We start from the raw sequence: 13,583 nt of genomic DNA on the forward strand, positions 1-13,583 counted from the left end.
TATTTTGGAGAAAAGGCGTGACATTTTACATACATGACAATAGGTGTTTCCGGCTTGTTTCAGAGAGCAGAGTTCCGGTGGTGGACTCCAGCCTCCTCTGAGAGCCAGGGACTTCATGGCCAGTAATCCACAGCACTTAGAAATCCTGAGGAAGATGGGGGTCAGTTTGATTCACCTCAAGGATGGCAGAGTACAGTTAGTACAGCATGCCAACCAGGTAAGACCGTAGGATGTTTAACATTTGCACCGTTAAAGATATCCCATGTAAGCAATTTAATTCATAAAGCAAATCCTTTCTACGTTTCTTTTTTTTTAAAGTCTGATATCCTTTAGACTTTTACAATTGCATTTTCTATCAGTAATTTTGTTCCTTTCGTACATGAACTCTCATGTGGAGTGCTTTGGAACCCTCTTTGTTACGATGTACTTACTGAACAAAAACTTTATGTAAATTTGATACCTATGTTTTTTCAAACATAATGTATTGATTTTTTAATGTGTAGTTTGAACAATACACAAAATCAGTAAGGAGTGATCCTTTTATGTCACAGCTGAGACTAAGGTGTTTACTTCTAAATCATTGTTAGAAAAGAGTTTGTTTCTAGGCAAGGCCTGATATACATTCAACTGTTCATACTTATTGTAGAACATTAAACATAACAAATGGTACTTCACCAGGGAATCGTGACTAATAGTCGTTAACATGTCCATGTGCGAGATCCCTTTTGACTATCACGGATCCTGGAGAGAGGGAGTGAGTGTGTGTATGTATGTATATATATATTCACTGAAAAAAACATAGGTTTCACACATGTTATAGTTAGGAATTAGCATTTAAAAAACCTTGCAAATTCACTGACATTTGAGATGTCATCAGTGATGTCATGAGTGATGTCACTGACCATGTCATGAGTGATGTAATATGTGACGTCATCAGCAGTGGATTGCGGGCGCGCGAGTTATAGTTAGCTGACCTAACTATAACGGGGGAATATATATCTCTATATCTATCTATCTATATATATATATATATATATATATATATATATATATATATATATTCACTGAAAAAAACCATAGGTTTCACACACGTTATAGTTAGGAATTAGCATTTAAAAAACCTTGCAAATTCACTTAAAAAACCATAGGTTTCACACATGTTATAGTTAGCTTTCACCATTGAATTTCCCCCGTTATAGTTAGTGCAGGCAACTATAACTCACGCGACCGCAATCCTCTGCTGATGACGTCCGATATTACATCACTGTATTTAGACACCTATTTACCCATGTCTTCTTCCATTAATCTTTAGCTATACATATATTACAAATTTTTTTTTTTCAGAAAGACACATGTCATCAGTGATGTAATATCTGACGTCATCAGCAGAGGATTGCGGTCGCGTGAGTTATAGTTGCCTGCACTAACTATAACGGGGGAATTTCAATGGTTTTTCACGAGTGAAATGTCCAGCTAACTATAACCTGTGTGAAACCTATGGTTTTTTAAGTGAATTTGCAAGGTATTTTAAATGCTAATTCCTAACTATAACGTGTGTGAAACCTATGGTTTTTTCAGTGAATTTGTACGTTTTTTTAAATGCTAAGTTATGTATTCTATTTTTTTAAGGTTTTTCACCGTGCGCGCACCGCGCTCCCACGTTACGCAGTTCGCGGAATTTTTCCGTTTCTACCGTACGCGCACGCTACGCGCACTCCGCGATTTTTCTTAAAAAAATTAAAAGAAAGTTTGGCCCTTGGGGGTCCTTCTGGGACCCCCTGACAAAGGCTAGGGGGTCAGGAACTGTCCACCCTGCCCCCTTTTCACGTTCTCCACCTTTGTTTTTCACCCCCTCAGACTGCGAGAGACAAAATGGCGGCCGACACTTCCTGGTTTCGACCGATTCGAATGTTTACTAAGATCTAACAACCAATCAGAATCGCGCACGGCAGCGTGCGCGTATGGTACATTTTACCGTACGCGCACGGAGCGTGCCTATAGATATATATATTGATTTAAATGCTATTTTCTCAGGAAATACTGAACAGATTTACACCAGACCTGCAAAAGGCACATCCCTGACCTGAGGACTACCTCTCTGCCAAATTTCAAGTAATTCTGTTCAGCCGTTCGGGCTGTAGCTTGGACTAAAGGTCCTATGGAAAAATGCATGGGGAAAACGTGTTTTGGGACCCCCCTTTTTCTCAGCCCCCGCTTGACGAATCCCCCAGAGACTTTCAGGGAAGGAGCGGAGCGCCCCACCTATTTTGAAAATTTCACGAGGATTCGTCAATCGCCGCCAAAGTTATTCCAAATAGAATGTTGCGGATTTCCTATGGAAGCACGATCCTAACTATAACTATCTACTGGCGACCGCCAGTAGATTATATATATATATATATATATATATATATATATATATCTATCATTAATATCATTAATACTAATAATATTATTAATATTATTATTATTATTTTTCACAACAAAATCCCAAAGGTACGACCATCCACTGGAACAGCGCAACACCAGAACACAGACTCCGTAGGCAAAGTTCAAAAGAGTGTAGTTTATTCACACATTAGATGTCCATATGACGCGTTTCAGCCGCCAAACATGCAGCCTTGTTCACATAGCGCGCTGATAGTAAATGGTGCATTTATATACAGGTGGCCGTAGTAGTGTTTTTTCTATGTTACTCACAGTGACGAGGCATTTTGCAACGTGTGGTGACTAATGGTAAAACGCTGTTTTACTGCAAACCAACAAGATGATATCACACTTTACTACAGTATGCATTGACAGGGTAAACAGACTATGTATGTACCAAGTGTCATGCAGAGCCGGTGGCTACTTGTGAAGTACTGTGTGTGCAGTGTGGCACCAAGTGTGAAAACTAAAAAGAAAAAATGTTTTAAATGTTGTAAGCAGATCGTGTGTGCCTAAACGCACACCAAAATCGATAAAACCGCATGAATAAGCGAGAGTGTCACCCTCCTCTCAAAGACTAAATCCGGGTCTTCACCCATAGCGCTGACGTCTGATCTGACAGACCGCAACCTTATAATCCTACAGGTGGCGTCGGTAGGGATCCAGCATGTGTTGACCAGTGAGAAGGAGGTGTCAGTATAGGACGTGCAAATGCTGATCTGCGAGCGTCGAACCACAATAGAGCTTAGTTGCAATGAGCAATAAAAAAATGCATGAATGCAAGGTTAACTACAACTGGTTCAATTAACATTATAGATGAGGGTGAGGCTTAAATAGTGGTGTATATGTACAACTTGAGGCAGGTGTGCATGCATAAATATACAGTGAATGTGCATGTGGTGAATGTACCTCCTCAAGGGCATGGCAAAAGTGACATAAAATGCAATTTATTAATATATGTGGAAACATTTCAAGAAGTCTACCAAATTAGTACAAAGTATGTTCCATATTAAATCCAAATTAATAAATCACTACACGCATTGTAAATAGGCACAATCCTGTTACAAACTCATGCGTACACGATGGGTATATGCAAATGACAAACATCAGCCACGGCATGCTGCGAATGCAGAAAGTATGAGTGCTTAAATACAAAATGTTGACCGCAAACTTATAGTACAAATACTTAGTATTGCATTAGTTAAAAGCACTAAATGAGTAAATGCCTCGACGTGGTTAATAAAAGTGTTAACCACATAAATTATGCAAAGATGAGGCTGCGGTGTGACGATATGTACATTGGTGATAAAGGTCAAAACTATATAGTGTAACTGTATGTCATGTTATATCTGTGTGCAAATACTAGTACTTCTCACAGGAAGTGGTGCAGATCCTCACTGGTATTAAGGTCGGAAGGCGTTTTGATATTGAATTGTAAGATATATTTACTCTCAAGTTGCCTCAGTAGCCTCTCCCTGTTACCACCACACCTGAGCGGTGGGACGCAGTCAATGACTGAGTACTGGAGGTGCTCTAAGTTGTTATTATGCACCTCCTTAAAATGTCTGGCTACGGGGTATGTTGGGTCACTGTTGACGATTGCCCTGAGGTGCTGCAGGATTCGCATGTGAACTTGAAGCTTAGTGCTACCGATGTAGCGTAACCCGCATTTACATTCAAGGATGTACACAGCAAACTCCGTTCTACGCGTCAGCCTGTACCTGATGACAGTGGTGCATGTCTGAAGGCGGAGTCTAACTGCGTGATGTTTTTGCCGAACTTGCACGCCCTACAACTGTAACATTTAGCAAAACCCTTTCTATCAGCCATCCAGTTCTGGGTGGTTGTGATCTCGGACTATTTGTGACTAACGCATCCCGCATACAAAAGGCTCTCCTGTATGTGATATCTGGTTGGTTAGCCACCATCGGTCCCAACGTTGGATCAGATCTTATAATGCCCCAGTGTTTGTTAATGACTGATCTGATGGCTCTTTCTTCCGTGTTGTGGGTTATGATCAGGCTGGTATTAACTATGCTGCTGGGCTCTGTCAGTATGTTAGCTGCGCTGATAGTTTCGGGGGCGGTTTGCACCTCCAAAAGCTCCTCTCTGGGAATTGCATTAGCCCTTTCTGTGGCTTTGTGTATGGCAACGGCCGAATATCCACGTGCCCTGAATCTTTTAGCTGCCTCACCCTGGCACTCAAGGAGATCATCTTGGGTACTGCATATTCTGGCTAACCATAACATTTTCCCATAGGGAATGCTGACTATAAGGTGTCTGGGGTGAGAACTTGAGGCGTGCAGCGTGGAATTGCCTGCAGTGAGCTTGCGATAGAATTTGGAGTGCAAGGTACCATTGGCGCTATACAGATTGACGTCCAAGAATTCTATAGAGGTGGCACTAATGTTGACGTTGAATTCCAGGTTGAGATCGTTGGTATTTATCTCATCAATAAAAACTTTTGCACTATTCACATCACCCCGCCAGATTAAAAAGACATCATCTATGTCATCCAATGGTCCTCACTATATTATATATATACTCTCACTGTACAGTGGTTCACAGCCTGGTGGACACTTGCATCGGAGGCTCAAACGTCCCAGGGGACCCAGGGGAGCTTTTTGGACTGTAATTCATCCCAGGCGCTTTAAACCGGCCACTCTGCACCTTCTGTTACAACATCACTACCCATTTGGGTTGGATTTCTGCTTGCTGCCCCACACGCAATACTTACCCGAATCAGATGACTTCTGGGAACTGTAGTTTACATCCTTCTGCAGTGTGTACAAGGTCACATGATCTGGGGCGAGGTGCACTCCAACCAACAGGAGTGGAGCAGGCTTTACAAAGGAACAGGTGGAGCAGCATCCTGTTGTGTAGCGGCATCCGACGAAGGCTGTAAAGCCGAAATGCATTATGCCCGAATTCTCCATTAAAAGGTTTTCCTTGGTTTCCCCTGAGTGGCCTCATACTTTTCTTTACTGGAGGAGTCTGTGGTGATGTTAAGCGTCGGCCAGAGGCGCTGATGGGGCCCCGTTCTTCAAGCGGCAGGAGTTTGCTGGCATCAGCTGTTCTCAGCGTTCTTTTTGCTCCGAGGTATCGGAAAACTCCAGCCCACCTCCAGTGCTCGCCAGACCAGTGGCTGCTGCCAGGCGCAGCTCGTGACTTCACTTGGAACCACTCTCACTGTACGGTGGTTCACAGCCTGGTGGACACTTGCATCGGAGGCTCAAACGTCACAGGGGACCCAGGGGAGCTTTTTGGACTGTAATTCATCCCAGGCGCTTTAAACCGGCCACTCTGCACCTTCTGCTACAACATCACTACCCATTTGGGTTGGATTTCTGCTTGCTTCCCCACACGCAATACTTACCCGAATCAGATGACTTCTGGGAACTGTAGTTTACATCCTTCTGCAGTGTGTACAAGGTCACATGATCTGGGGCGAGGTGCATTCCAACCAACAGGAGTGGAGCAGGCTTTACAAAGGAACAGGTGGAGCAGCATCCTGTTGTGTAGCGGCATCCGACGAAGGCTGTAAAGCCGAAATGCATTATGCCAGAATTCTCCATTAAAAGGTTTTCCTTGGTTACCCCTTAGTGGCCTCATACTTTTCTTTACTGGAGGAGTCTGTGGATATATATATAGATATAGATATATAGATAGATAGATAGATATATATATATAGTCCAAACGCTGTCTCCCACTTCCTGACGGCGAGGAAGAAAGCACACGGACACCAGCTCGTGCTTCGTTGGATTTTAATAGACGTGAGCACCCACACAGCATGGCATTACGCGTTTCGGCCACAAGATGGCCTTGATCACACATATAATCTACTGGCGGTCGCCAGTAGATAGTTATAGTTAGGACCGTGTTTCCATAGGAAATTTCAAAATTCTATTTTGAATAACTTTGGCGCCGGTTGACGAATCCTCGCGAAATTTTCTAAACTAATGGGGGGCTCCGCTCCTACCCTGAAAGTCTCGGGGGGTATTCGTCAAGCGGGGGCCGAGAAAAAAGGGGGGTCCCAAAACACGTTTTCCCCATGCATTTTCCCATAGGATCTTTAGTCGAAGGTACAGCCCGAACGGCTGAACAGAATTACTTGAAATTTGGCAAAGAGGTAGTCCTCAGATCAGGGATGTGCCTTTTGCATATATGGAGTTAATCTGTTCAGTAGTTCCTGAGAAAATTGCAGTTAAAGTACATAAATATCTATAGCCGCGCTCCGTGCGCGCACCCTAACGTGCACGAGCGTAATTCTGATTGGTGGTTACATGTCAGTCAACGTTCGAATCGGTCGAAATCAGGAAGTGTCGACCGCCTTTTTGTTTGTTTTGAGTGCGAGAGTGAAAAAGGAAGGTGGCGAACGTGAAAAGGGGGCAGGGTAGAGAGTTCCTGACCCCCTAGCCTTTGTCAGGGGGTCCCTGAAGGACCCCGAAGGCAGAAAAAAAACATTATAATTTTTTTTTTAAAAATCGCTGTGAAAAACAATTTAAAAAAAAAAAATTAATACGTAGTTTACTGTAAAATAAATATATAAAAAATATAATAAATACATAACTTAGCATTTAAAAAACAGTACAAATTCACTGAAAGAACCATAGGTTTCACACACGTTATAGTTAGGAATTAGCATTTAAAAAACCTTGCAAATTCACTTAAAAAACCATAGGTTTCACACATGTTATAGTTAGGTGGACATTTCACTCGTAAAAAAACAATGAAATTCCCCCGTTATAGTTAGTTGAGATAACTATATTGGCCTGAAAAATGTGCTTCACTTTGCCTCCAGCACGTGAGGGGTGCAGTTGGCAATTGGGGTACGCCTGTTCTCATTTTTCCTGCCCGTTCTCCCGCCAAAAGTGGAGTTTTGAGCCGGGGGCTACCATCTGCTGCTAGCCGCAGAGGCGGAGGTCACATTTCAATGGTGGCAATGCCTTTGAAGCTTTCCTCTTGAGCACTGTGCTCATCCTGGGGAGTGAGGTGTGACACCTCCGCCCAGGGTGTGCTTTGTTTCTGGCCTCGGAGGGCAGGGGCTCTCGACCTAGGGGTCCAGAAACATGTGTAGTGTAGTAGTGGCAGGCTGCCTAAACACCAGGGTTGGTAGGTTTTCAGGGGGCACCTCTGAGGTGCCCTCTGGGTACATGTTTCAATAGACCCTACACTGGCATCAGTGTGGGTTTATTGAGAGGAGTTGTTTGGTAGCAAACACTCCTGGTTTCAGTAAAGCCATCATGGTGCTGGGGAACTCGAGTTGTCAAGTTTCCAGCCCATGTACTCTCTGGGACTTCACTGGCACTTCCAAAATTAAGAATATACTTAAATATTGCTGGGGCATATCTACTCCTGCAGATATGCCCACACTTGAAATATAGTGCACCCTGCCGTAGGACCTGTGAGGCCTGCTAGAGACGCGACTTACCTATACTTTAGGCAGTGCTGCCTGTGTGCCATGTCAACTTCGTTGTTTTTCTCTGCACCAAGGCATGCAGGCAGCAGTGGCAGTTTGCTTGGCTTAGGTGAGGGGTGCCAGGGGACCCTCTTCATTCCCAATGCCCTAGGTACCATTTAACAGGGACTACGGGGGGGGGGGGTAAGAAGTTCCAAACGTGGTGCAGTTTTAGGAAAGGAGCTCTGGCACAGGGGACCTGGTTGACAGACCCTGTGCACTTTCATTCAAAACCACATCATTTTCTATGCAAAAAGTGTGGGGAGGGGCTAACCATGTCGAAAGAGACGCTTTCTTACAAGTTGTTCATGTCTTTCTGTATCTGGACGACTGGATGATCAAGAGCATCAGCAGGCAACAATGCCTAGCACACACTCAGCGGTGTAGTTATTCCACTCATTAGTGTTCACTAACAAAGTCACCTTCAGCCCCTATAGATCCAGCTCTTGTGCAGCCTACACACTGTCACTGAGAATTTATACCCTGACCAAGAGAGGTTGATGACAATGTAAAAGCTGCTGCCTCTTTTCAGAGGAGGACATTCTCATACTGAAAGGATGGTAATAAAGTAGTTGGGATGATGGCTTCATGCATTGCCACTGTTGTCAGGCTGCATATTACCCACTTGAAGAGTGCCTTGCAAGGCAGTGATCACAAGCAGATGATCAGTGGAAGGATCTAATGCTGCTAAATGCAAAACGTTGGCATACTCACCTATGGTGGAACACAATAGGCTGTTTTGTGACAATCAAGGTAAGGGGGACTCACCACCACCACATGACTGTTCCATGCCCCTGAACCCAACCGTACCACAGGTGTCACTCTGCTATCTGGAGGTTTTGGCTAGCCATCTAGCTGTTGCAGCTGTCTTCAGACTTGTCTGGGATAAGACAGTCCTCATAAATATGAACATGGCTGCCATGTGCTACTTTCAGATATGAACATGGCAGCCATGTACTACTTCCAGACACTTTTGATCACCCACTTCTCCTCCAGCGGTCTGTGCTCGCCCGGGATATTTTCCTATGAGCTATTCACAACAACATTCATCTGTTAGTGCAGCATTTACCGAGGATGGACAGTAATTTTGCAGGCCTGCTAAGCAAGATGCATCAACAAGCGCACAAACGTAAACTGAACCAACAAGTGCCTCACCATTGAAAATTAAAAAATACCAAAGTCTCCACTCCACGTATCCATAGTCCTTGGTTAAAATACTATGGATGAACTGGTCTGGGATATTTGCTTACACATTACCTCCTCTCTTATTCCAGGCTTGGTGAGGAAAGTGAGACTGGTATCTATAGGCATCATTGTATTGGCGCCGACCTGGTCACCCAATCCTGGCACTACATGTTCTTGGAGAGGTCAGTGAGCCACGTGAGGTTGGACTTTCTCACTTAGAACCAGGGCCAACCAAGACATCCCGATCCCAAACAGCTCAACCTAGTGATATGACACCTGAGGTCATCGAATACACATACTTCATTCTCCAGGGGTGTGTGTGCTGATTTGTGCAAGGCGCTCAAGCCCACTCCACAGGCCAGCTATGCAGCAAAGTGGAAAAGGTTTGTCCACTACTGTATCTCTCAATACACAGACTACCTCAGTGTCCATGCAAGACATCTTCAACCGGTTACATCTCCTGAAAGCAGGGTTAGCATAAACTTCCACCTGTCTTCATCTGGCTGCCCTTGCAGCTTACATGCAGTAACGGTAACATAGACCTCTTTTCAAAATCCCTGTTTCTAAAGCATTTCTGGAGGGCTTAAGAAAATGATCCCTACAAAGACGCCTCAAGCCCCCATGTAGAACATAACTGTAATTATTATTATTTTTTTAAAAACATGTTCGAGGCATATGAACTGCAGATTACACAATTTTGCATAGATCGCCATCTGGTGTTGGGCCCGGATGTTTGCAGTTTGTTTTTCCTCTTGGAAAGTCTTTGGAAGTCACGAGGTCGGTGACTCCTCCCTTGGTTCGTATTGCGCATGGGCTTCGGCTCCATCCTCAGATTGTTTTTTTCCGCCATCGGGCTCGGATGTAATACTTCGCGCTCTGGTTCCGAACATTCCAGTTCGACGATCGAAGTGGAATCCTCGCTCTTCGCGGTATTGTTCAGATCCTGATCTCCTCAATCACCACCTTCTTCGACACACCTTCGATTCCAGTCATCGACGGCGGCCTTCGGGCCTATCCAAGCTCCGGTCCCGGCTGATGGAAAGATCTCCATTCAAAAAAGTGCCCTCGATGTGAGTCCAAATTCCCCCACACCGATCTTCATGAGGTGTGCAACCTCTGCCTCTCCCCTGAACACGAGGCTCAAGACTGTCCCGCCTGCAAGTCTTTCAGATCCAAAAAGACTATTCAAGATCGAAGGGCCAGATGAAAAATGGCGCACTCCTCGACTTCCGTTCCAGTCGACATCTTCGGGGACGACGTCGAAGCTCCGGGACAGCAGCACACCGAAGAGGACCTAGTCAGTGCTTCCGAAGCAGACGACTCGGATGTGGAGGACATCACCCCGGCGCAGAGGGTCGTGAGTAAAATACCCCCTCCCACACCCGCGCCAACACCCAAAAAAGCTTCGATCACGCCTTCGCCTCCGGGCCTAGGCAAGACCAAAGACACTGCTTCGAACACCCCACCTTCGGGCCCGGTGAAGAAGCCTAATAAGCCTTCCGGCGGCTCGGGCTCGAGCCAGCCTGCCAGCGGTGCCGATTAACACACTTCGGCACCGAAGAAGAGATAGGCCTCTACCTCGACACCGAGCTCCGCACCAAAGCCCTCGGTGTCGAAACCCAGCCTCTCGGTGACGACCAAACATCATAAGGCCCTCGGCACCGACACTCCCGCGCCGAAGCCTGTCTCGACGCCGACCAAAAAATCGGAGGTTCCAAAAAAGCACGGCACAGACAAACCTAAAAAGCAATCGGCCCCGAAAACTTTGGCGCTGACCGAACAGCCAGTGTCGCAAGAACTATTTACACCGGATCCTTTGCAAAAGACACTTACCAAGGATCCAAAAACTGGACATTTGGCACTGTCTTCTAAAAAGAGACATTTGGACAAACCAGCTCCACCTCCACCTCCAAAGAGGAAAGACTGTACTACCTCCCCTTTCAGAGTGCCTTCCCCACCTCCTCCACCCTCTCCACCTCCGCCTTCTCCACCCCTGCCTCATCGCTCTCCGACCCCGTCTCCAGACCATGATGATCAGGGGGACCCATACTACGACCCAGCAGATGTGCCACAAGACCCCACCCCTACAGGATCCCCAGACCCATGGGATGATTATAATAATCCAGACATTCCAGATGTCCCACAAGATGACCTTTATCCATCCAGGCCATCTCCACCAGAAGACTCATTAGGTTTTCACCACCTACTTCAGAGGGCGGCACATTATCACGGGGTAGAGCTACACACTGACGCAGTAGAGGAAGATTTCCTCCTAGACACCTTTGATACTGCACATAGGTCTACTTCTATACTACCTATGCTCAAAGGGGTAATAAAACATGCGCCAGAGGTTTTTAAAGACCCAGTCAGGGCTAGGGTCCTCAACCCACGCATCCTGCCTACATCAAAGGGCCAGCGCCACTGGATTCCCTAGTGGTATCCACTGCAAAGAAGAGATCAAATTCCCAGGCGTCAGGCGAAGCACCACCTCCTGACAGAGTCAAAGCTCCTGGACGCGTCAGGAAAACGCACTGCGTCACAGGCAGCCAATATATGGCGTATCGCCAACACTCAAGCGCTATTGGCCAGATACGACAGAGCGCATTATGATGAACTAGAAACCATCATGCACCATCTCCCAGAAAAATACAAAAATGGGGCCATTGAATTAATTCAAGAGGGTAAGACCATAACTAACACCTCTATACGCTGTGCCTTAGACGCAGCAGACACAGCCTCCAGGGCCATTAACACTAGTGCCCCCCTCCGTTGCCACGCTTGGCTGAGAGTTTCAGGATTTAAACCTGAGGTACAAGCCTCCATATTAAACCATCCATTTGATCAAGAACATCTATTCGGTCCAAAGGTAGATGAGGCCCTCGAAGATGAAGAAAGACACAGATACGGCAAAATCTATGGGAGCCCTACAGTCACACCCTCCTAGGCGCTCCTTTCGCCGCTCTTCCTTTCGGGGCACGGGCAGAGGCTACTCCTCAGATAGCGCGTCTACGTCCTACAAATCCCCTGCTCAATCCACCTTCACAAGGGGTTATCAAAGAGGCGGCTATAGAGGCAATAACAAAGGCAGAGGCAAAACAAATACCGCCCGCTCTGCCACACCGCCTACCCAATGACTTTCCCCTGCTCCCTCCAGACCATCCCACTCCGGTCGGGGGCAGACTACAAAATTTCCTTCACGTCTGGGAGTCCATCACATCAGACAGATGGGTGACCCAAATTATTTGTTCAGGGTACTGCCTAGAACTCACATCTACCCCCCCAACATTCCACCCAGGCAACGCCCAATTTCACAAGAACATTCCACGTTACTAAAACAGGAGGTAATCTCCCTCCTACAAAAAGAGGCGATAGAACAGGTCCCCGCCAATCAGCAAAATGTAGGGGTCTACTCCCTATATTTTCTGATACCAAAAAGAGACGAGACTCTACGACCTATCTTAGATCTCCGGCCTCTAAACACATAAATACATTCGGACCATTTTCACATGGTAACACTTCAGCAGGTACTTTCGCTCCTCTCCCAGAACGACTTTCTTACCACACTGGACTTGAAAGACGCATACTTTCACATTCCGGTACACCATGCCCACAGAAAGTACCTCAGATTTGTAGTGGACGGGCAACACTACCAGTTCAAGGTGCTCCCATTCGGAGTCACAACAGCACCAAGGGTATTCACCAAGTGCCTAGCGGTAGTGGCGGCACATCTCAGAAGACAGCACATTCACGTCTTCCCATATTTGGACGACTGGCTGATAAGAGCCGCGTCCTACAACCAATGTGTACACCACACCGTCACTACAATCCAACTACTTCACCAACTAGGCTTCACGGTGAACCACCAAAAGTCCCAGCTAACACCATCCCACATAAAGCAATACCTCGGTGCCACCATAGACACCTGAAAAGCCATAGCCTACCCCAATCCGGCCAGGATTGCAAGCATTCAGGCTTTGCGTCAAAAATTCATACTTCAACACTCCCTCCCAGCAAGAGTGTTTATGCAACTGATAGGGATGATGGCCTCTTGCATTTTCATAGTGCCTCATGCAAGACTCCAGATGCGTCCACTCCAAGAGTGCTTAGCGCGCCAATGGAACCAGGCCCAGGGGCAACTGACAGATCTGGTGTTGGTAGACGGTCGCACCCATCGCTCTCTGCAGTGGTGGAACACCACAAATCTTTCCAGAGGTCAACCGTTCCTGGACCCGGTTCCACAAATAATCCTGACAACAGACGCATCGCTGTCCGGCTGGGGAGCTCATCTACTACACCTCACAGTGCAGGGCACATGGACTCCGCAACAAAAGTTACTCCACATCAACCATCTGGAGTTACTGGCAATCTTTCTAGCCCTAAAATCCTTTCACACACATATTTTAGGCAAGGCAGTCCTTATTCGCACAGACAACATGACCGCCATGTACTACATTCAAAAACAAGGCAGCACACACTCGACACAGCTCTTTCAACTAGCACAGAGCATATGGAG

At 46.1% G+C, this 13,583-nt stretch overlaps 1 protein-coding gene across 1 annotated transcript in view; it reads left to right on the forward strand.

Moving 5' to 3' along the window:
- Positions 1-13,583, forward strand: part of EDEM3 (ER degradation enhancing alpha-mannosidase like protein 3) — a 326,937-nt gene that overhangs the window by 238,252 nt on the left and 75,102 nt on the right. Inside the window, exon 16 of the mRNA XM_085601522.1 lies at positions 64-217. Coding sequence (XP_085457648.1) covers positions 64-217 — 154 coding nt within the window. The remainder of the gene's footprint in view (positions 1-63; positions 218-13,583) is intronic.

The sequence above is a fragment of the Triturus cristatus genome, chromosome 4_2 (genome assembly GCF_964204655.1).
Source record: "Triturus cristatus chromosome 4_2, aTriCri1.1, whole genome shotgun sequence".
Taxonomy (NCBI): Eukaryota; Metazoa; Chordata; class Amphibia; order Caudata; family Salamandridae; genus Triturus; species Triturus cristatus.